General features: G+C 49.3%; 1 protein-coding gene across 1 annotated transcript in view; it reads right to left on the reverse strand.

The window, feature by feature from the left end:
• Positions 1-4900: 4900 nt before the first annotated feature.
• Positions 4901-23771, reverse strand: part of CERS1 (ceramide synthase 1) — a 33096-nt gene continuing 14225 nt past the window's right edge. The window contains exons 5-8 of the mRNA XM_015405635.1: positions 18056-18217; positions 15443-15590; positions 10684-10820; positions 4901-6497 (exon numbers count right to left, since the gene is read on the reverse strand). Coding sequence (XP_015261121.1) covers positions 6455-6497; positions 10684-10820; positions 15443-15590; positions 18056-18217 — 490 coding nt within the window. The 3' untranslated portion in view covers positions 4901-6454. The remainder of the gene's footprint in view (positions 6498-10683; positions 10821-15442; positions 15591-18055; positions 18218-23771) is intronic.

Consider the following 23771-nt stretch of genomic DNA (forward strand, 5'->3'; position numbering starts at 1 on the left):
GGGGGGTTTGGGGAGGGGAGGGGCCTCAGCATGGCCCAAGGCCACGGAGTCTGCCCTTCAAAGCAGCCATTTCCTCCAGAGGAGCTGGTCTCTTGTCAGCTGGGGATCAGTTGTAAAAGCGGGAGATTCCCCAGGCCCCACCTGGGGGTTGTAGCAAGCCCACCTGCAGTGTTAGGAAAGCCTGGTAAGGAATAAGTATACACAAGAGATGTATACATTAACATGTTTTATTTGTAACGATCCTTCTATAAAGTGCATAATGTGCCATTTTTACATCCTCATCAGGTAATTCCGTTCATTCAAATTAGCAACTATCAGTCAATTTCACATCAATTTTTTAAAAAGTCAAACCCCAACGGGAGTTTCTGGAATTGTAAGCCTGCTTCTATTTGCACAATTGTATTCTGTTGCTTATTGCCGGTCCTACAAGATACATTGCACAGCTAAGATTCATGGACCGAGCGCTCCTGTCATTGGCAAAGACTGCATACTATTCACGTTCTCTGGTCATTATGCACTTTATAGAAGGATAGTCACAAATAGAACACGTTCTCTTGCAGTGTATATTTATTCATTACCAGGCCCCGCCTGGAGGCTGGCAACCCTACAAAGCAGAACTGTACAAGAAAGAAGCTCAGGAGGCGATTAAAATGCCCCAATGAGCACGACACAAAAAGGAGTGTGCCCATCGCATCTCTGATTTGGTATCGCTTCCTTTCTGCATGACATGCTGTTCTGGTTCCGTATCCTTCCAATCAGACTGGAGGGGGGGAGCAGTCGGTTGAAAGTGTGGCCTGCCATTCTAGTTGCTCCTAAATGCAGAGGTGAAGCAGGCACCTGCCCTCAAAGGAGGTTGCCAATTGTGCACATATATTAATTGTCGCGATTTTCATAAATAAAGTTAAGTTACAGTCTTTGCTTGGTCCTTTATAGAAGTCCACAACCTTTGTCGAAGTCCTCAGGGACAATAATCCTTCAAATGGGAAGAATACTCCCAAAGGGAAGATGTGCTCCACACGTCATTCGGTTAGAAGAACGTCGGATCCTGCTGGTACGGAAGCCAGCGTAAAGCCGTGTTTCAAACATTATTTTCCTCAAAGCAGGAGTAAATTCAGGATACAGTGTTCCCTCTAAGGTGAGTGTGAGCTAGCTTACAGTTTTTTAGCCTCCGGCTCACACATTTTTGTCTTAGCTCAGGAAGGAGGGCTCCAGAGCAACCTAATTTATGCAGCAGCCAAATCGCTCGCTCACTCACTTTAATGCCAGTAGCTCACAAAGTAGAATTTTGACTCACAAGACTCCATAGCTTAGAGGGAGCGTTGGATACAAATGTCAATTTTTGCAAGATAGCATCAGCCGCTTAAACACGAGAACTTCCCCGACACAGCGTCCTTCCCACAAACACTCTTTATCATGAGAGGGAGGGCAGGAAGGGTTGCCTCAGTGCTTAGTTCTTGTGGCCCTCTCTTACACGCCCAGGGAAATGCTGATCACCACTTTGGGGTCAGGGAGCAAGTTTTCTCCAGGCCAGTTTGGCTGGGGATCCTGAAGGTCTTTTGTCATCTTCTGGGCGTGGAACACTGGTCACTGGGTGTGTGTGTGTGTGGGGGGGAGGTATATGTGAATTTCCTGCATTGTGCAGGAGGTTGAACTAGGTGCAGGGGTCAGTTCCTGCAGGAGCGCACAGGAGCGGAGCTCCGGCAGTAAAGAGCCCAGGGGGCGGGCACATGCAACAAGCCCCACCCCCTGCTCCCAGCAGCCCTCAGTCAGACCAAGAAGCAGCCAGGTAAGCTGCAGAGCCCCCCCCGAGCTCCCCCCGGGGCCCCGGTCCAAAACAGTCCAGTGGCACCTTTAAGACTAAATTTTATTCAGGTACAAGCTCTCCCTCCTCTGTGAGGGCAGATCTGCATGCCCCCCCCCCCATAGCTAGCAATCCAAAACAGTCCAGTGGAGCCTGAGCGGTGGGTGTTGCCTTCTGACACACTTCCGGTGATGTCAGGGCGTGTGGCATATGCAAATAAGTTGTGGTGATGAGTTATGCTAATGAGCTCCTGCACCTCTTTTTCTACGAAACGACCCCTGACTAGGTGACCCTGGAGGTCCCTTCCAACTCTATGAATCTATGAACATATGCTCCTGTCTCCCCCTCAGCAGTGGATACTACTAGACTGCAGGCATTCCTTCAAATACATCTCCGCCTGAGTCTTAAGAACTTGAATTCTGTTCCCTTTTCTGAATTGTGGCAAAAGACACCCCCCCCCCACCGAACCCCGAACCAGATGAAATTTCCTGAGCACAGACCCCCCCCCCGCGCAACAAAGTTTACAACACACAGACAAGCGTGTCATGACCGCTCTTACAAGCGTGGTTTTAATGAGAATTCCCCCCACGTGCTAGCCAGCATTTAGCTAAAACAAAGTTGCGTTTGTTAAAACATTTCCCCCTGTTCATCCACCTGAACACCCAGAGGAAGTGCAAAAGGGTGCAAAAATTATGCTAAAATTGGCTCAAAGGAGGCATCTCGGTTGCAACTCGAAAACCGTATAGCTCGTGCTGTCCGTACAGTCACAGGAAGAGGAGAGGTTTGTGTGTCGACTGGACATTGTTCGTGCCTTTAAAAAACAACAACACTTCAGTGGTCAGAAATCATCAGGTTTTTCATGTTCCTGGTGAAGTCAGAAAACGTTTCTAATACTTCGCATACGGTAACACTGCCACATCCCCTGCTCGGAACAATTTCACTCAGAAAGCCAGACAATTCCTGCCTGCTTCTTATAGAGCTTTCTTCTGGGTTGTGATCAGAGAGAGATTAACCCCAAATTACCACTCCCTCCAGGATCGGATTTCCCTGTCCCAATTCCTTGCCATTTCCAATAAGCAAATCACTGATTTCAGATATGTGTTTGCAGCTGACGAAGAACCTCAGGTGACTCTCACACCTGGTGCCTTTTAAACAAACAGAGAAGCCAGTTTAATTTTTACAAGAGACAACTTTTGTTACTCTTCATTTCCTGTTGAAGACAGACCCCAATAAATCCAGGCATGTATTTTTTTTTAAATAACACACGTTTCTCTGCGTTTTCCAAACCTCACGAACAACTGGTAAACTTTGTGCCTTTTTCTAGCAAAGTGGATTTCGCTGAGGGACCAAAGCTATCGGGGTTCTCCGAACGGAGTTGCAGCACCCGCAGAATTCACCATGCAAAGAATCTCAGCTGTGTGGTCACGGGGAAAAGGTGAACTGAGCCGGACGGGTTCTTAAAAATTAATCATCGAAGCGCTCAAAAATACCGGACAGCCAAAGAGGATTAGAGTAGACCCCGACCACTCATGGAGGTGGGTGGGTATCTGTTCCCAGTATCACTGTGAATGGTGAAATCTGGAAACAGAAGTGGGAGGCAGGCGTATTTCCTGCCAAATTTAACGATCTGATGATCGTGATGGTGGCCTGGTGGGACGAAAAAGGCCGACATAATGGGGGGGGGAGGACAGGAAGTCAGGCGAACTGCCAGACTGTGAATGGTGAGGTCCTACGTCACACAGGTTCATGGCAGACAGGCCCATCAACAGTAACTCCACAACAGGAGGCGGCACGGGCTTCTCTTTTATATGCAAATTTAGGCAACGGTGATCACTTAGTTGACCAAAGCTCAAAATTGCCAGCTCCTAAAATTAAAAAAGCAGCGAGTTTCTAGTTCTCATGGAAATCCGTCGCCAATGCCTGACTCTTGACCAGTGTTCCCTCTAAGCTGAGTTAGTGTGAGCTAGCTCATCGTTTTTTAGCCCCCGGTTCACATGTGTTTGTCCTAGCTCCGGAAGGAGGGCTCCAGAGCCAAACTAATTGATGCAGCAGCCAAATCGCTCACTCACAGCTTTAATGCCGGTAGCTATCAAAGTAGAATTTTTGCTTACAGGAATCCACAGCTTAGAGGGAGCATTGCTCACAGGGTGTCTGCTGTCGGGAGGGGAAGGGGAAGGGAAAGGAGATTGTAAGCTGCTTTGAGATGCCTCCAGGTAGCGAAGGGCGGGGTAGAAAACCACCTTCTCCCACTGAAGGCCCCAGGAGAGATTATTTGACCCCAGATTATTTGATTCTTACGAGTTTTCTGCTCCTGTCAGATCGACCATCCCCCCCCCCCATATGCTACTTCCAGGCCTCTGGACAGGAAGCAAGTCTTTCTATAAAGGGAGTTCCCCCAGAGTACTCCCCCACCTCCAGCAACAAGGGAGGGAACTACAGCTGCACAACTTCCAGACTGTTTTCTGCCTCCCTCCCGTCTCCACCAGTTTGGTGTTGTGGTTAAGTGTGCGGACTCTAATCTGGGAGGACCGGGTTTGATTCCCCACTCCTCCACGTGCAACTGCGACCATGTGTGTCACCAGGGCTATTTTTGGGCAGGAACGCACAGGAACGGAGTTCCGGCTGGCTCCCGAGTTGGCCACGCCCAGCAGGAACTCATTAGCATAACAGGCCACACCCAACAGCAGAAACTCATTTGGATTGGCTACATTAGGGGTGTGTGGCCTAACATGCAAAGGGTTCCTGCTACAAAAAAGGCCCTGGGTTTTGACAACAAGCAAGGTAAACAGAATAAGAAGCAAAAGGGTGGGTGTGGCTGGATGACCACACTTCTGGTAACATGGGGCTGCGGCCTAATATGTTAATGTGCTGTGCTGTCAGGGGTGTGGCCTAATAGCCTAATGAGTTCCTGCTGTTGGGTGTGGCCTATTATGCTAATGAGTTCCTGCTGGGCTTTTTCTACAAAAAGAGCCCTGGGTGTCACAAGTTCTCTCAGAGCTGTTCTCTCAAAGGCAGTCCTCGAGAGAGCTCTCTCAGCCCCATCTACCTCGCAGGGTGTCTGTTGTGGGGAGGGGAAGGGAAAAGGAGTTTGTAGGCCGCTCTGAGACTCCTCTGGGGAGCGAAGGGCGGGGGGTATAAATCCAATCGCCTCTTCTTCTTTTGAACAGCACTCCCAAATTTGGTCCCCATGTCTGCCCAAGCGTAGGGCCGGCCCTAAGCTCCGCAACAGGATTAATGCTAACTCGTGGGGATGCGCGCTCTCTCTCTCAGTCTCTGCCTCTGCCTCCTCAACCTCACATGAGGTTCCTGGTACCTGACAGTTCATTACGATGAGATTGCCGGCACATCAACAGTCTGGAAAGGAATATAGAAGTAGTAACTCGCCGCTTGATTTTGCCGGCAGGGAAGAGAGCAAAGCCGTTTCTAAATCTGGCAGGTGTAATTTGTGGCTGACGTTCTGGCCTTGGGGCAGACCATTCCAAGAGACCAAATCGCCCCGCCTGGGTTCCCTTCCCATTCCATGGAGCTTGTGGACGGAGCAAAATAGTAGGCGGGATGAGGCCTGGAAGGTACAGCTGCTTTTGGGCTACGGATGGACGGAGGCTTCCAGCAAGAAAGGCGCCTGTCCTCCCTGGTACCTGCTATTTTGCAGAAAGACTGTCACTGCCCGTGGAGGTTCCGCCGGCCTCTGTGAGGCTTTGCCCCAGTGGTGCCAACGCATCAAAAGGTCGAGCAGGATGCGTGGAGTGACCTTTTCGTACCCCATTAGTCGAGCACAAATATTTACAGACCACAGACAACGTTCACAGCAGTCGATTTCCTTCACCGTCTCCCCCCCCCCTCAGTAACCTGCTCACTTTTGACGGCCGAAATACACTTACGTAGACAAACAAAACATTTTTTTAAAAGGAAATTTCCCGAACGAGTTTGCTACTTCTCCAGTGGTCACTCTCTATGATTCCTCATCCATTTACACGTATCCCAAGGGGAGGGACAGATGGACATCTTCTCTCCAAACAGGGCAAGGGCAGAAGACATATCCCAAAAAATACATCAAAGGGCCACAGAGAGAAAGACAGAGAGAGAAACAGAGAGAGCAGTTCTGCAGGGCCTTCCTCCTCTTCAGCCACAGTAAACGGGGGCCAGAACTTCATCGGTTCTCCACAGCGATTGGTTTCCTGGAGTGACGGGCGGCCCTCCCTCTCATTTCTCTCAGCCAATCAGGGCTCCAGCGGTGACAGCGGAGAGGAAACCCCTCCGCCGCCTTGTGCCCGTCCTTAACCAAAGGATCCAGGGGGGGCAGGGCTGGTCTTGGCCACGCCCTCCTGCACATGGGGCAGTGTAGGGGGAGACGGGGGGGGGTCCTCCGTCCTCTCCTGCCTGTAAAGAAAAACACCCTGTTCCCACCTGACCAGTGCAAAGAAAAAGTCACCCGACAGTTCGCTCCAGCCCGTCGCGCACGTGTGCCGTTGAAGGAACCCCAGCCGAGCGTGAGGCAGTGCCCCCCGCGAAGGCCGCCCCCTTCCAGCTCTCCCTATTAAACGAGGGGCAGGACCACGCCGGAAGCTCTCCAAACTGGCTGGGGCTCGAGCGAAGGAGGCAGGGGGCTGCAGGGCTGGGCAAGTCCTTCCCCGGGGCGCGTCCGTTCCCCTCTCAAAGGCGCTTGTCCTTCACGATCCCGTTCATGAGGTGTTTCCTGCAAAGGACAAGAGCAGCGGCTGAACCAAAAGGGCTTCGGACCAAAAGGACAAGGGGGGGGGAGCGAGAGGGACGGTGGGAGAGCGGGACGGATCGGGACCGGTGAGATCAGAGGGGAAGAAGAGCTGCTCGGAATGAACAAAGTTGGAGTCCAGTGGCCCCTTGCGGACCGACAAAGTTTTATTCAAGGTGTGAGCTTTCGTGTGCGTGGAAAAAGAGGTGCAGGCGCTCATTAGCATAACTCATTGGCATAACTCATTTGCCTATGCCACGCCCCCTGACATCACCGGAAGCGTGTCAGAAGGCAGCACCCCCCGCTCAGGCTCCACTGGACTGTTTTGGATTGCTAGCTATTGGGAGTGGGGAGGAACGTGCAGATCTGTCCTCGCAGAGGAGGGAGAGCTTGTGCCTGAATGAAATATGGTCTTAAAGGTGCCACTGGACTGTTTTGGATTGCTAGCTATTGGGGGGGGGACGTGCAGATCTGTCCTCGCAGAGGAGGGAGAGCTTGTACCTGAATGAAACTTGGTCTTAAAGGTGCCACTGGACTGTTTTGGATTGCTAGCTATGGGGGGGGGGGCCGTGCAGATTTGCCCTCGCAGAGGAGGGAGGGCTTGTACCTGAATAAAACTTGGTCTTAAAGGTGCCACTGGACTGTTTTGGATTGCTAGCTATGGGGGGGGGGAACGTGCAGATCTGCCCTCACAGAGGAGAGAGAGCTTGTACCTGAAGGCGGGCCGGTGGGGGTGGCTCTGCAACTTACTTGGCTGCTGCTTGTTCCTCGTGGCCCGACTGAGGGCTGCTGGGAGCAGGGGGTGGGGCTTGTTGCATGTGCCCGCCCCCTGGGCTCCTTACTGCCGGAGCTCCGCTCCTGTGCGCTCCTGCAGGAAATAACCCCTGCCTTGAACCAAACTTTGTGGGTCTTAAAGGTGCCATTGGACTCTAACTTTGTTCTGTGGCTTCAGACCAACATGGCTACCCACCTTGATGGCTCAGAATGAAGATAGATCCAGGTGGGGCAGCGTGTTGGTCTGAAGCAGCAGGACAAATTTAGAGTCCGGTGGCACCTTGAAGACCATCAAAGGTTCATTCGAGGTGTGAGCTTTTGTGTGCAAGGCACACTTTTATAATTAGAACTTCGCTGTTCTTGAAGGTGCCGCTGGACTCTAAATTTGCTCAGAACGAAGGGGCACCAGACGTGAAAACCTGCGCAGGAAGACGAGGCCCTGTTCTGCCCACAGACAGTCCGCCGGGCGAGTGCCAGTTGTGAAGGGCAGGGCTATTTTGGGGCAGGAACGCACAGGAACGGAGTTCCGGCTGGCTCCTGAGTTGGCCACGCCCAGCAGGAACGCATTAGCATAATAGGCCACACCCAATAGCAGAAACTCATTAGGATTGGCTACATTAGGGGTGTGTGGCCTAACATGCAAAGGAGTTCCTGCTACAAAAACGCCCTGGGTTTTGACAACAAACCAAGGTAAACAGAATAAGAAGGGAAAGGTGGGTGTGGCTGGATGACCACACTTCTGGTAACATGGGGGTGCGGCCTAATGTGCCAATGAGCTGTGCTGGCAGGGGTGTGGCCTAATATGCTAATGAGTTTCTGTTGGGTGTGGCCTATTATGCTAATGGGTTCCTGCTGGGCTTTTTCTACAAAAAGAGCCCTGGAAGGGGAAGCCACGCCTCTCCTTGCCCAGGTCCTTGCCAACCTCCAGGCGGGGTCTGGAGCAGTGTTCCCTCTAAGCTGAGTTAGGGTGAGCTAGCTCACAGTTTTTTAGCCTCTGGCTCACACACTTTTGTCTCAGCTCAGGAAGGATGGCTCCAGAGCAAACTGATTTATGCTGCAGCCACAACTTGAATGCCAGTAGCTCACAAAGTAGAATTTTTGCTCATGAAACTCCACAGCTTAGAGGGAACATTGGTCTGGAGATCTCCGGGAATTGCAATCGACCAAGATCAGGTCCCCCGGAAAAAACAGCATCTTTGGAGGGTGGATTCTGTGGCATTATACCCGCCGAGGCCCCTCCCCTCCCCAAGCCCCGCCTTCCCAAGACTCCGCCCCCCCAAATGTCCAGGAATGTCCCGAATCGGAGCTGGCAACTCTAATCAAAGCCTGGCATTTTATCGGCAGGTGCTGGGCAGGCCTGGGAGAGCTTCTGCTCGTCGGAGCAGACAAGACTAAACTGGATGCTGGAGCATGGAAACATCTGTTTTACTGATAGGAGGCTGGGTCAGAACCAATGTTCCCTCTAAGCTACGGAGCCCTGTGAGCAAAAATTCTACTTTGTGAGCTACTGGCATTAAAGTTGTGAGCAGGTGAACTGACTGCTGCATAAGTTAGTTTGCTCTAGAGCCATCCTTCCTGAGCTAAGACAATAATGTGTGAGCCGGAGGCTAAAAAACTGTGAGCTAGCTCACACTAACTCAGCTTAGAGGGAACACTGGTCAGAACAATGAGGAGCGGTCTAGCTGGACCCGGGATCTGCTGACTTGGAATCAGACACCTTCGTAAGTTCATACAGGGTGGGGGCGGGTGGGGGACAGATCTACAGCACAAACAGTTGTTGGGCCTCCCTATGCGGGAGCCCATCTGACCTGCGCTAAAAGCACTGCGTTGGCAGCCTATAGCATACCGAATTCGGTTCAAGGTGCTGGTTCTGACCTTTAAAGCCCTATATGGTCAGGGACCTAGATACCTAAGGGACCGCCTTTCCCCACACGTTCCCCAGAGAGCACTACGACCGGGGTCCCAAAACCGCTTGGCCCTACCGGGCCCTAGAGAATCCAGGCTGGCTGCGACTAGGGCCAGGGCTTTTTCAGTGGTGGCTCTGGACTGGCGGAATGCGGGACCTCTTACAGTTCCACAGGGCCTGCAAGACGGAGCTCTTCCACCAGGCCTTCAATGAGGGAGCCGCACCCAAGAAATTGTAGCCCTGGCCCAACACTAACCACATTGTCAACAGCCAGTTGACCCAGACTATGCTATTGGCCGGCCACTGTCTGAGGATGCGGCTAAGCCCGCCGTCTGACATAAACTAGCACTTTGTATTTTATAACACTCTGAACTGTATTGCTCTGTTTTCATTTAATTCTGTTTTAATTGTTTTATATTTTATGTGAGCCACACTGAGCCTGCCATGGCAGGGAGGGCGGGATATAAATTAAATGAATGAATAAAATAAATAAATAAATAAAAATAAACAGCTCATCTTCTTCGTGGTGATCTGTGCAGTCCCACCCAATGTCCCCTCTAAGCTGTGGAATCTTGTGAGCAGAAATTCTACTTTGTGAGCAACTGGAATTAAAGCTGTGAGCGAGCGATTGGGCTCCTGCATAAATTAGCCTACTCTGGAGCCATCCCTTCCTGAGCTAAGACAAAAAACTGTGAGCTGGAGGCTAAAAAACTGTGAGCTGGCTCACACTAACTCAGCTTAGAGGAAACACTGGTCACACCTATGGGATTATGCGCCTGTGCTGATCCGAATCGGTGGTATGCAAAGCTCACAAAGGGATTTTCGCGCCTCCCTCTCAGGCATAGGTGTGACTGCACAGATGACCACTCGAAGATCATCAGTTACAGGTAAGCAACCTGTTTTTCTTCTCTGAAGAAGAAGAGGAGGAGGAGGAGGAGATTGGATTTATACCCCGCCCTTCACTACCTGAAGGAGTCTCAGAGCAGCACACAAGCCCTTTCCCTTCCCCCCCCTCCACACACCAGACACCCTGCGAGGTAGGAGGGGCTGAGAGAGCTCTCTCAAGAACTGCCCTTGAGAGAACAGCTCCAAGAGAACTTGTGACTGACCCAAGGTCACACCAGCAGCTGCATGTGGAGGAGTGGGGAATCCAACCCAGTTCTCCCAGATTAGAGTTCGCGCTCCTAACCGCCACGCCAAACTGGCTCTCAAACTGGCTGTAACCCAAGGGTTAGAGTCCCCACGCTGCAGACGGAATGGCCTGCGCCAACTCCCTGGGGTCTCTGGGTCAAGGATCCCCGCAGAGGTCAGAAGAAAAAACCCTTGTCCTGCCCATTGGCCTCTTTCTGAGGTCAGATTCTGCACCAGGCAGCTTCCAACAGAGCAGGGAAGGGCATCTCCACTGGAGCCTGGTTGCCCGGCCCGGGCGGCCAACGAAGTAGGGGGCGAGAGGGGCTCAGGTGTTGCTTCCTCCTCCCCGGTTTCAGCTACCTTTCCTTCCAGTGCAGCTTCTCGTCGTTCTTCTGGAGGTCTGCGGCCTTCCTCCCGGCGTCGGCGTCATACTCCCGCACGTCATTCACCTCCTCCACCTGTCCCATCAAGATCTTCACCACAAAGAGGACGATGTACTGTGGAGAGAGGGGGAGAGGGCCCGGTCAACCTCCGTCCCCGCGAGACTGACCGGCAGTCGGTTCGCAACAGACAAACGGAAGAACCGCTTCACAGAATGCTTCAGTTTGACTTGGGGAACCCACAGCCGCAAGGTTTGACAGCCACAGGGGTAAAATCAACCTAAAAGCAGATTGGGCAGATTTTATGGAGGACGGTCTGTCGCTGGCTGTTAGCCTCAAGAGCTGAATGGGACTGCTGAGTTCAGAGGCAATCCCTCTAAGCTGTGGAGTCTTGTGAGCAAAAATGCTACTTTGGGGGCGGAAGGAGAAGAAGAGGAGGAGGAGGAGGAGATTGGCTTTATACCCCGCCCTTCACTACCCAAGGGAGTCTCAGAGCGACTTACAATCTCCTTTCCCTTCCCCTCCCCACAACAGACACCCTACATATCTACATACCTTTGAGAGAACAGCTCTGAGAGAACTTGTGACACCCAAGGTCACACCAGCAGCTGCATGTGGAGGAGTGGGGAATCAAACCCGGGTCTCCCATATTAGAGCCCACGATCTTAACCACTACACCATACTGGCTTTGTTTAGAAGAACAAGGAGATCGGATTTATACCCCGCCCTTTACTACCCTAAGGAGTCTCAGAGTGACTTATAAACTCCTTTCCCTCCCCCTCCCCACAACAGACACCCTGTGAGGTAGGTGGGGCTGAGAGAGCTCGGACAGAAGCTGCTCTTTTTCAAGAACAACTCTGACAGAACTATGGCTTGCCCAACTCTGACAGCCACAACATTTTTGCCGTAACTTGGAGCCGAGCCTGTTGTAAAAGTACATGCTGATCCTTTGTGAGACTAAGATTTAATTAAGCAGAGGTTCCAGGTAACCTCACTGTTCCAAAGAAAAATGGAGGAGGGGAACCAAATAAAAATTATTTATTTGATTTATACCCCACCCTCCCCGCCGAAGCAGGCTCAGGGTGGCTTACAAAGATAGGGCATTTACTTGGCACTTTCTGCATCCCCCCCTCCCCTTACCACCTACCGTGTTTCCCCGAAAATAAGACACTGTCTTATATTTATTTTTTCTCAAGAAGACACACTAGGGCTTATACCACAAATGCATAGAAATCCTGCTGGGGCTTATTTTTAGGGTAGGTCTTATTTTCGGGGAAGCAGGGTATACATCTGTGGCCGGTTTCTTCATACCCTCCATGCACCTGACAAAGAGAGCTGTGCTTCTCAAATGCTTATGCTACAGTAAAGTTTGTTAGCGTTAAAGGTGCTACTGGGCTTTCGACTATTTTAGTCGCCCCATGGTTTCCTCAGGAGGGCGTTCCAGAAGAAGAAAGAAGACAAAAGAAGGGAAGAGGGAAAGTTTTCATCAGCAATGGATACTTTGATTGGGGTAAACCTTGCGGCTTTAACGCTCATCACAATTAAAGGAAGCTGCAAGTGGAGGAGTGGGGACTCAAACCCAGTTCTCGCAGATTAGAGTCCGTGCACTTAACCACTACACCAAACCGGCTACTGGCATTAAAGGCGTGAGCGAGTGACTTGGATACTGCACAAATTAGTTTGCTCTGGAACCCTCCTTCCTGAGCGAAGACAAAAATGTGTGAGCCGGTGGCTTAGAAACGGTGAGCTAACTCACACGAACTCAGCTTAGAGGGAACACTGCAGGACAATCACAGAATGGCAAAAAAGGTAGGAAGCAGTCAGCAAAAGAGGGGCATTGACAGTGGGGCGTGTTTGTGGGCTTCCCTGTGACATCAGAACCGTCCCTGATTGGGCAGAAAGGTGGGGCATCAATCAGGTAAGTGGGTAGGTAGACAGGTAAGCTGGAAAAGATAAGCAAGAGCAGCGGCCCGATCTTTTTTGTGGCAAAATGGAACCCTAATAAAGAGTTGGGAACAGACTGGCAGCACTGCAGCAGGTATGGGTATTGGCAATGTTCCCTCTAAGCTGTGGAGTCTTGTGAGCAAAAATTCTACTTTGTGAGCTACCGGCATTAAATCTGTGAGTGAGCGATTTGGCTACTGCATAAATTAGTTTGCTCTGGAGCCATCCTTCCTGAGCTAAGACAAAAATGTGTGAGCCGGAGGCTAAAAAACTGTGAGCTAGCTCACACTAACTCAGCATAGAGGGAACACTGGGTATTGGGGGAGAATCCCTTTTTTTAACAGATAATTTTTATTCATTTTTATAAACAGCAAAGATTTACAAGGTAAGCATGAGCCTAGTCAGCTCTCAATGGCTTCATACATTTCGTACAATTTGTCGGTATTATACAGTTTGAAAATTACCATAGATGCAGAGTGTTTATTACATCAGGTCCTGTTTCTTTGGTAGATAGATGTACTAGGATGGGGTACCATATACATACAATGTCATTCTGACCACCTCTAGATAGATTTTGTTTCAGAGTATCTGAGATTTTCTCCATTATATAAAGGTTCCATAGCTTTTTGTACCAGAGGTTTACATTGAGCCTACTCGTGGATTTCCATGTGGTTGCTAATGTGGTTTTGGCTGCAAAAAGTAATAGAGAGATTCTTTTCTTTTGATATTAGATAGAGCATTTTCCTCTCTGAGAGTTAAAAGCAGAGCTTTCGGGGATTTGTCTATCTTGATTTTGGTTATGATCATTATTTCTTCTATTATTTTATCCCGAGAATCCCATTTTTGAGGGCTCCCCTATGGAAAACGTCCCCTGCAAGCAGAAAGCCAGCACTGCAGGCTTGACCACAATCTCTCTCTATCGCATCCTAGGGGTTTTTTTCTTCTTCTTACTAGGGAATTTTACTGTGTTACAATTCGACATCACTCAGTGCACGCACAGGCATAGTTCTGTCGCGCGCAAAAACACCGAGCCTCCGGGAGAAGGTCGCCGGGCAGCCAGAAAGAAACCAGAAAAATTACAACAACATGTGGACCCCGCCGGGAGAAGATAGAAGGCGCTGCCAACCCGGTGTTTTTATTTTATTATTTAGATTTTTATCCCGCCCTCCCCGTAGGCTCAGGGCGGCGTTCTCAAGAGCAAGTTAATTTTGGAGGGGGTGGGACTCATCTGAAGATCTAGAATACCTTGCAGCAAGGATGACTGATGGCACAGATAGCCAAGGATAAATCTGGACCCGTCAACTGTCACCAAGTTACGTGATGCAACCACACAAAACCAGCAAGCCTGCATGCCATGGGGCTCAACACCCCTCTGAGGCGTCTGGAGCTCGTCAGCTCCAGTTAAGAACATAAGAGAAGCCCTGTTGAATCAGGCCAGTGGCCCACCCTGTCCAGCACTCTGTGTCACACAGTGGCTACAACCCAGGGGCTATCAGGAGGTCCACCAGCAGGGCCAGAACTCCAAAAGCCCTCTCACTGTTGCCCCCCCCCAAGCATCCCTGCCCCAGACAGAGTGTCCCATCTATACCTTGTGGCTGATAGCCACTGATGGACCTCTGCGCCGTATGTTTATCCAATCCCCTTTTGAAGCTGACTGTGCTTGTAGCCACCACCACTTCTTGTGGCAGTGAAGTCCACGTGTTCATCACTCTTTGGGTGAAGAAGGACTTCCTTTTATCTGTCCTAAGCCTACGGCTTATTAACGTCATCGCGTGCCCACAGGTTCTTGTATTGTGAGAAAGGAAGAAAAGTACTTTTTTCTCCACCTTCTCTATCCACCTTCTCTATCTATTCACCCAAAGAGTGATTAACACATGGAATTCACTGCCACAGGAAGTGGTGGCGGCTACAAGCATGGACGGCTCCAAAAGGGAATTAGATAAGCATATGGAGCAGAGGTCCAATCAGTGGTTATTAGTCACAAGGTATAGATAGGGGCTCTGGGGCAAGTGATGCTCTGTCTTCTTGGTGCTTGGGCGGGGGGGGTCAACAGTGGGAGGGCTTCTAATGTCCTGGCCCCACTGGTGGACCTCCTGATGGCACTGGTATTTCTGGCCACTGTGTGATACAGAGTGTTGGGCTGGATGGGCCTTTGGCCTGATCCAACATTGGCGTCTCTTATGTTCTTATGTTGAAAGCTTTCTGGAAGTCTAGGTAAACAACATCGACTGGGTCACCCTTGTCCACATGTTTGTTCACCCCCTCAAAGAACTCTAAAAGGTTAGTGAGACAAGATCTCCCCTCACAGAATCCGTGCTGATTCTTCCTCAGTAGCTTCTGTTCATCAATTATTTTTATTTACTTTATTCATACCTCACGTTTCTCCTCACTGGGGACCTGAATTGGCTTACATGCTTTCCTGTTCCTCCATTTTATCCTCACAACCAGTGTTCCCTCTAGGCTGAGTCAGTGTGAGCGAGCTCCCAGTTTTTTAGTCTCCGGCTCACACTTTTTTGTCTGAGCTCAGGAAGGAGGGCTCCAGAGCAAACCAATTTATGCAGTAGCCGAATCACTCGCTCACAACTTGAATGCCAGTCGCTCACAAAGTAGGATTTTTGCTCACAGGACTCCATAGCTTAGAGGGAGCATTGCTGGCAACCCTGCGTGACTGGCCCCAGGTCACCCGGCAAGCTTCCACAGCAGAGCAGGGATCTGAGCTTGTGTCTCCCAGATCTGAACCCAACTCCCTGGGCCTCTACACCACAATGGCCCCCACGGCACTGCTTGCTACTCACCGTAAACCAATAGAGATTCATCAGCGTGAGGATGAAGAGCAAAGCGTTGAAGAAGAAGTAGAAAGGGATGTTGGGCACGGAGCGGAGGCTGGAGTGGCAGGTGGCATACAGCACCTTGAGGGGGAACCAGTAGAGGCGGAACCAGAACCTGCCAGGAAAAGAGGGGGAGGCCGTTAGAAGGAGACAACGCAAGGCGGTGGGACTGCCGACATTGGACTCCGCCCCATTCTGCTCACACACATCGGGGGCGGAGCAACCCTGGTGCAAAAAGGGGACTGCAGACATTGGTCTCCGCCCCGTTCCGCTCACACACATTGGGGGCGGAGCAACCCTGGTGCAAAAGGGGACTGCCGACATTGGACTCCGCCCCATTCCATTCACACACATCGGGGGCGGAGCAACCCGGGTGCAAAAGGGGCTCTGAGAGACGATCGGACAAAACAGTTTCCGCCATGCTTGCCAAGCGGAAAACAGGGGCAGTGCTTGAGAGAAGTGGTCCAGATCAGCACAGCCGAGGTATCAACAGGAAGGGGTTACGGCTTGGCAGCCGAATGCCCCCTGGCATGCAGAAGGCTGCCAGCTCAGTCAAGGAAAAAGGATCTCTGGGAACAAGTGCTGGGAGAGACCGGGGATTCCAGGAACTCTCTGCCAGTCTGCGCATTTCTTTACTTTAGTACATCCCACTTTTCTCCCCAATGGAGACCCAAAGGGCTCACATCATTCTCCTCCCCTCTGTTTTATCCTCACAACAGCCCTGTGAGGCAGGTTAGGCTGAGAGAGTGTGACTGGCTCAAGAGTAGACACTCTAACCCAGGGACCCCCGGCCTTTTTGAGCTTGTGGACACCTTTGGAATTCTGGCAGAGTGTGGTGAGTGCCGCCACAAAATGGCTGCCGGAGGAGGCAGAGTCAGTCACAAAATGGCTGCCAAAGGAGGCAGTCAGTCACAAACTGCCTAATCACCCATTGGTATTTAACCCCCATACAATTACATCGTATAAAATGCCTCTAAAAATCTGAAATGCTGGAAATTGTGTGGTGAGGAGGGGACATACTATCATTGTTGGTGGACATGTTATTACATTGTTGAGTTTTGGCAACAGGTACTGAAACTGATCCTGTTAATAACAGGGTATTCACTCCCTTTACGACCTGAGCTAATACTGCTTCATCTATGGGAAGATCTTCCAAAACCACAAATATGGAAGAGTTTGATTGTCACATTATTAACTGCCGCAAAGACAGCGACAGCTTCAAAGCGGAAGAACAAATCGGCGCCTTCAGTACCGTTATGGATGTCTAAGATATGGGAGTGTTATACTTTAGAAAAAATTACAAATAGACTGTTACAACTTGAACGTAAAAACTATCAATCAGCTTTATTCGAAAAATGTTTTCCGGTCAGAAGTTACATGGCACGGAATAGAACTGCTCCTGCTTACTTAGTTTCATCTGAAGTGTTTATTCTACAAACCCTAGACTTACAGTATGTTTTTGTTAAGTCTGGTGCTTAACAAATAGTCAGAGAGTGATTTCAGCAAAAACTCAGGTTTATTCAGCTCGATGATCACTTCTCCAACACGGTACAACATTCGATAGCCCGAACAGCTATTCCATTGCAGCTGCTCGGTATTTAAACATTCCGGGCTAATGTAGCCACACCTCCTATACAGATATCAACCTATCAGGTTGAGCGCATATAGTCCAATCACAAGCGTTCCCGCTTCCCGTCTGTTTGAATGTGATTGGTCGCACTAGTCTTGGCGCGAATCCCTGGCCAAGACGAAGCTTAACATAGCTTCCCTATGAGATGATTCACGTTCATCTTAATGCATTCAGGGCAGCTTCTGAATACATTACAGTTTTAATTTTTGTTAGTAAATACTAGCTAGCTGAACTCAGATTCTTTCATTTATATAAGCTGGTTGCTAACCCGACTGTATTATTAGAAAACATGTTAAGAGTTTTAAATAGTTAAGCTGTAGATAGATATAGACTGAACAGACGATCAAGAATATTATTAATGTTACATAGTTTGTATTGTTTGGGAATCTATGTCGGTATCAATGGTTTTATATTCATTAATAATAAAAATTATTCCATTAAAAACACACACACACACGGCACACCAAAATGGCCCCCTGGGCTAGCTTCAATCACCCAGTGAAGAAAGCAGCAATCCACACAGCCAATCAAATCACAGAAGCCTTGCTGGGCAAAAGCCCACTTTCTAAAAGTACTTGGGGGGGGGGCGCCGGGAAACATGTTGGCAGGTGCCATGGCCCCCAAAGGAACCACATTGGGGGCAGGGCCGGCTCCAGCTTATTTTGCACCCTAGGCGAGGATCCCTTCTCCCCCCCCCCCCCCCGCGCCCACCAATTTTAAAAAATAAATGCATTTTAGGAAGAATGAAAAACACAAATAAGAAACTCCCAGAGTACGGGGCCGGGTGCAGTTTGGTGCCCCTAAGGGACGTCCCACTCTAGGCGGCCGCCTAGTTCGCCTAGTGAGTGAGCCAGCCCTGATTGGGGGACCTCTGCTCTAACCACTAGGGTCTCATTATCCCTATGGAACAATGGCTAGTTATGGGGCCTGGAAGGGGGAGGCAAGCTCACCAGCTGATGCTGAAGGAGACGCAACCGATGTTTGAGATGAAGTCGTTCAGGGGGTGATAGACCCCTCCACGGTACTTGAAGTAAACGTTGAGCTTGGTGAACTCCAACTGAACGTCGGTGATGTCATGAAGGAAGAGCACGAGGATGCCCACGTTGTGGTACCTGCCGGGCGGACAGAAGATGAGGAGGAGAGGACCAGGTTGGCGTGGTCAAGCTGGAGAACCAGGAAGACCCCACCGCAAATCTCACCCCTGCCATAAACTTGCCAGGTGGGCTTGGATAAGCCACTCCACCATCCGCAGTATGGTGCTCAATGTTCCCTCTAAGCTGTGGAGTCTTGTGAGCAAAAATTCTACTTTGTGAGCCACTGGTATTAAAGTGGCGAGCAAGCAATTTGGCTACTGCATAAATTACTTTGCTCTGGAGCCCTCCTTCCTGAGCTAAGACAAAAATGTGTGAGCCGGAGGATAAAAAACGGTGAGCTAGCTCACACTAACTCAGCTTAGAGGGAACACTGGTGCTGATCTAACCTCAGGAAATCATCCTAGGGCATTAATGGCGAACCTTTTAGAGACCGAGTGCCCAAACTGCGACCCAAAACCCACTTATTTATCACAAAGTGGCAACACGGCAATTGAACCTGAATACGGAGGTTTTACTTTAGAAAAAACAACTCATACATTAATTTAAGATGATCCAAACAAAGTAAGGAAAGCAATCCCAAATGCTTTCATTTACTTAAAATTATTTGGCAGAGAATTCGACACTTTAATGATGGTCTGGGCCTGGCTGGGGCGATGGCACGCGTGCCCGCAGAGAGGGCTCTGAGTGCCACCTCTGGCCCCCGTGCCATAGGTTCGCCACCACTGTCCTAGGGATTACAGATTAAGATTGAACATTATCAATAAAGTCTAAATGCTAAAATGGGAGTCCCCAACCTTTTTGAGCCTGCAGGCAATAACAGTCCATAGAGAAAATACTGTCTAGAGTCTATTTGCCTGCTAGATTTGATACCACTGAGTTGTGAATTTGCTAAGAGGCCTTGGACTCCACTTAATAAGAAATAGCATTTCGATTTGTGCATGGTCATTGTACCTACCTTGACTCACTATACCCTTTGATGAAGGATAATCTTCAAAATGGTCTTAATATTACGTACAATACCGTCAGGGTATACTACACTTTATGGACTGTTATTGCCCCTACGAGGGCTTGTGCTTGTAGACTATTTTGGATTGTATTACTTCAAGAATCATCATTATGTGGTCTGCGTGACTCTCTGATGTGAATTACATTCTTTTGAAGTGCTGTATATGTTTACACATTCAATGTGTTTAATATATTCCTATGAGTATCATTACGTGTCTTAAAAGTTTTGAGGGGGAGAGTTTCCACCTTTTCCTTTGAGAGCCAGTTTGGGGTCGTGGTTAAGTGTGCAGACTCTAATCTGGGAGAACCGGGTTTGATTCCCCACGCCTCCACTTGCAGCTGCTGGATGACCTTGGGCAAGCCATAGTTCTGTCAGAGCTGTCCTTGAAATGGCAGTTCTCTCAGAGCTCTCTCAGCCCCACCTACCTCACAGGGCGTCTGCTGTGCGGAGGGGAAGGGAAAGGTGTTTGTAAGCCGCTCTGAGACTCCTTTGGATAGTGAAGGGCGGGGTATAAATCCAATCTCTTCTTCTCTTCATTTCTTCATTTGTCTGGTATCAGAGCTGGTCATCCCCTTTTCATGAGCTGGCAAAAGCTCCACCTGGCCCCCCTCCCACATTCTAAAGACACTTGGTTGGCACCAGGAAAGGTGTTGGTGGGGGCCACAGTGCCCATTGGAGAACCCTGTGCCAAGTACTGGCAATATCTGACAAAGTGGGTATTCCGGTCAGTGCCATACCCAGATTTTTTTTGATCAGGGTGCATATCTTTTGTTAATGTGGCATCTTTGCACAGTGGTGAGGTAAGCTTTCATATATACAGTGAATAGTGGAATAGGCCTTAAATCAAAGGTGTCAAACATGCAGCCTGGGGGCCGGATCAGGCCCTCAGAGGGTTGCAATCTGGCCCACAAGGCCCTGGCTATTTCCTGCTTCCTTTTCCAGTTCTGCTGCTGCTACATCACAGCTTAGTTTACCAGCCTCTCAATTGCACAGGAGAGATAGATAGGCAAGCCTCTCCTGTGCAAGGTTTGCGGCTTACAGATACACACTTGAACAGCATACCCAAGATTGCTACAGCACAGACGTTTTGATGCAAAAATTCAGAGCAAGAGGTGTCAGTTAACAGACACTGTTAAATAGACAAAATACTGCAAGAGGTTTAAGCAGGTTTTATTTAAAGTTTAGATAATCTTTAATTGTGTTTGTCTGTGTCCTTTATAAAGTTTATATCTCCGCTACCGGGCATTACATTTTATGACACACATGGCCCGGCCCAACAAGGTCTCTTTAATGTCAGATCCGGCCCACATTACAAATGAGTTTGACACCCCTGCCTTTATTACTATCTTTATTTAATGGTTCTCTGCACTCCCTTGTTGACAATGGTGACTCTTTATCATTATATTACATTAATATATTATATTAAATTGTGAAAAAGAGGGTGGGGGGCAGCTGGTAGGCGGGCCACCCAGAGCCAAGAGGCATATGCGGAGCTGAAATTGGATCAGGAGGCCAGTAAGATCAATGGGTAGCACCAAATTGGCACGAAAATGCAAGAGTTAACAAAGAGATGTACGAATGAAGCTAGAAGCCCACTCAGATGATCAACGAGGCAGTTTCATGTACACCCCCCCACCCACCATCTTCACAACCCTCTGCAGGCTACCTAAATTCTATGGCAAGATAAGAAGAAGAGAGAGAAGAGATTGAATTGATACCCCGCCCTTCATTTGGAGTCTCAGAGCGGCTTACAATCTCCTTTCCCTTACCACAACAGACACCCTGTGAGGTATGTGGGGCTGAGTGAGCTCTGAAATGACTGCTCATGAGAAAACAGCTCTGAGACAACTTGTGACTGACCCAAGGTCACACCAGCAGCTGCATGTGGAGGAGTGGGGAATCAAACTCAGTTCTCCCAGATTAGAGACTGTGCTCTTAACCACTACAAACTGGCTCTCTAACCCAATAATCTAACCTCATAATCCTGCATGCCCCAGTATATTTTTTCTTTTGCAATGCTAAAACTTCACCAATCCCTCCTTCCTGGCAATCTGCTTCAGTCTTTTAGATACCAGGTGAAGATATTTTTTATATTCCACCAGCACCTTCTTTCTGTCCCGCCTTGCTAGTTCATCAGCTTTCCCACCCCCCTCCTTAACCTAAAGCATTGCCCTGTTTTCCATCTGCTGGGCTTTCAGGTGTTTTATTGCTGACTGGTAAATTATTGCTGAACTGCAGGCTGTGGAAGGTCGGTAGTTCAGCAGTTCGAGACCCGAGTGTGCCGCATGACGGAGTGAGCTCCCGTCTCTAGTTCCAGCTCCTGCCAACCTAGCAGTTCGAAAGCAAGAAATTGCAAGTAGATAAATAGGTACCACTTCGGTGGGAAGGTAACAGCGTTCCATGCGCCTTGGTGTTTAGTCATGCCGGCCACCTGACCACGGAAACGTCTTCGGACAACGCTGGCTCTTCGGCTTTGAAACGGAGATGAGCACCGCAACCCTAGAGTCGGACTCGACTGGCTTTCGAGCAAGGGAACCTTTACCTTTTAAAATTATTGCTAATTTTAAAAAAATTATTCTCAGCCACCTTTTTTCTCATATGAGTTTTACAAACATCATCTTCACTGATGTGTTATCCGATTTTATTCCATGCTGCCGGTCCCATTTTGCATTTAATGGATATCATAAGCACCCTTGGAAGTCCCCCCCCCCCGTTTCCAAAATGAGCACAGGAGGCACATATCTCAAATAAATAAATGTGATCTGCCATGAATGCCCAGGGACCTGTGAATGTCAAGTGGGTGTAGAAGTTGTCAGAGTGGTTCCCAGAAGAACAGAACTGAGCATAAATATTATTTTAAAATGTGCCTAAATCATCCTATGCTGTGAGATGGGGAAGAACTGAATCCTTGCACCTTGAGAATTCGGTTTCTCTTGCCCACTGGCTTTACCGACTGCAGCCTCAGTTTTCCCATCTGTAAAATGGGAATGGCAGCGACAACTTTTTGCTGAAGGACTCTCTTTGAGGCCAATGTCAGGAAGACAGGATTTTCTCTCCCCCCCCACCCAGTGTCCAGTTTGCCAAGGGCACTACGGTCGGGGAGCCAAAATCTCCTGGATATTCCAGGCTCCAAGACCATCAAACTTGCTGTGACCAGGGCCAGGGCATTTTCAGTGGCGGCTCCTACCTGGTGGAATGAGCTCCCAGAAGAGATCCGGGCCCTGCGGGACCTTGTACAGTTCCGCAGGGCCTGTAAAACGAAGCTCTTCCACCAGGCTTTCGAGTAGGAGCCACCGCCACCATTATTCCATCAACGCCTTTCCATCACCGCACTCTACCACCGCTGGTGCGGGTATCATCGGGGGTGTGGGACGTCCCTAGTGGACGACAGGGTTGTGGGGACATATATTGCTGCTGTGGTTCAGCTGTAACACCTTCAGAACACCATCTTGGTTTTCTGATTCGGAGTGAGTATTGGAGCACCAACATTTTATTTTTTACTAATTTTAATTAACTGTAGTATTCTGTATTTACTGTATTTATGTTGTTTTTATTGTTATAATCTGGCATTTGCCCTTGTTAGCCGCCCTGAGCCTTCGGGCAGGGCGGGATACAAATCCAAAGAATAAATAAATAAATAAAAAACCTCCCACGGACTTGTAGGTCAAAAATACAGCCAATTATCTTAAACTAATAGCCAACATCCCTCCCATCAGAGATCAGTTTTTACCAATGGGAGGCAGCCAAAAACCCCTCCCTCAAGCTCTAGAAAAGAAATATTTTGTAATGAACACCTTGGTAGACAATTCTGGCAGAAAAGCAAGACAAAGATGTGATGAAATAACAAATCCAGACTCTCCCTCTACATACCTGCCCCACCAGTGCTGGCAACTCCCATCCATTGTTCCCTCTAAGCTGAGTTAATGTGAGCTAGCTCACAGTTTATTAGCCTCCAGCTCACACATTTTTGTCTTAGCTCAGGAAGGAGGGCTCCAGAGCAAATTAATTTATGCAGGAGCCAAATCGCTCGCTCACAACTTTAATGCCAGTAGCTCACAAAGTACAATTTTTGCTCACAGGACGCCACAGCTTAGAGGGAGCATTGCGTACCCATCCCCAAGGACTTCTGCCTTCTGGTTCAGCCAGATCAAACTATTTTGGTCCTCAGGTGTGGCAGTGATGGGGTGGGGAGAAGGCTCTGAGGAACTTCTGGAATGAAACTCTGGCCTCTCCTACAGGTTTTTAAAACCCCAATCACCCACAATCAAGAAGAAGAAGAAAAGAAGAGATTGGATTTATACCCCGCCCTTCACTTGGAGTCTCAGAGCAGCTTACAGTCTCCTTTCCCTTCCCCTTCCCACAACAGGCACCCTGTGCGGTAGGTGGGCCTGAGGGAGCTTTTTCCAGAACTGTCCTTGAGAGAACAGCTCTGACAGAACTATGGCATGCCCCAGGTCATCCAGCAGCTGCAATTGGAGGAGTGAGGAATCAAACCCGGTTCTCCACACACTTAACCACTACACCAAACAGGTTCTCAAACCAAACGTGGGGCACAATTTTTGAATA

This window comes from Gekko japonicus, unplaced genomic scaffold (genome assembly GCF_001447785.1).
Source record: "Gekko japonicus isolate JY-2015 unplaced genomic scaffold, Gekko_japonicus_V1.1 scaffold3779, whole genome shotgun sequence".
Lineage (NCBI taxonomy): Eukaryota > Metazoa > Chordata > Lepidosauria > Squamata > Gekkonidae > Gekko > Gekko japonicus.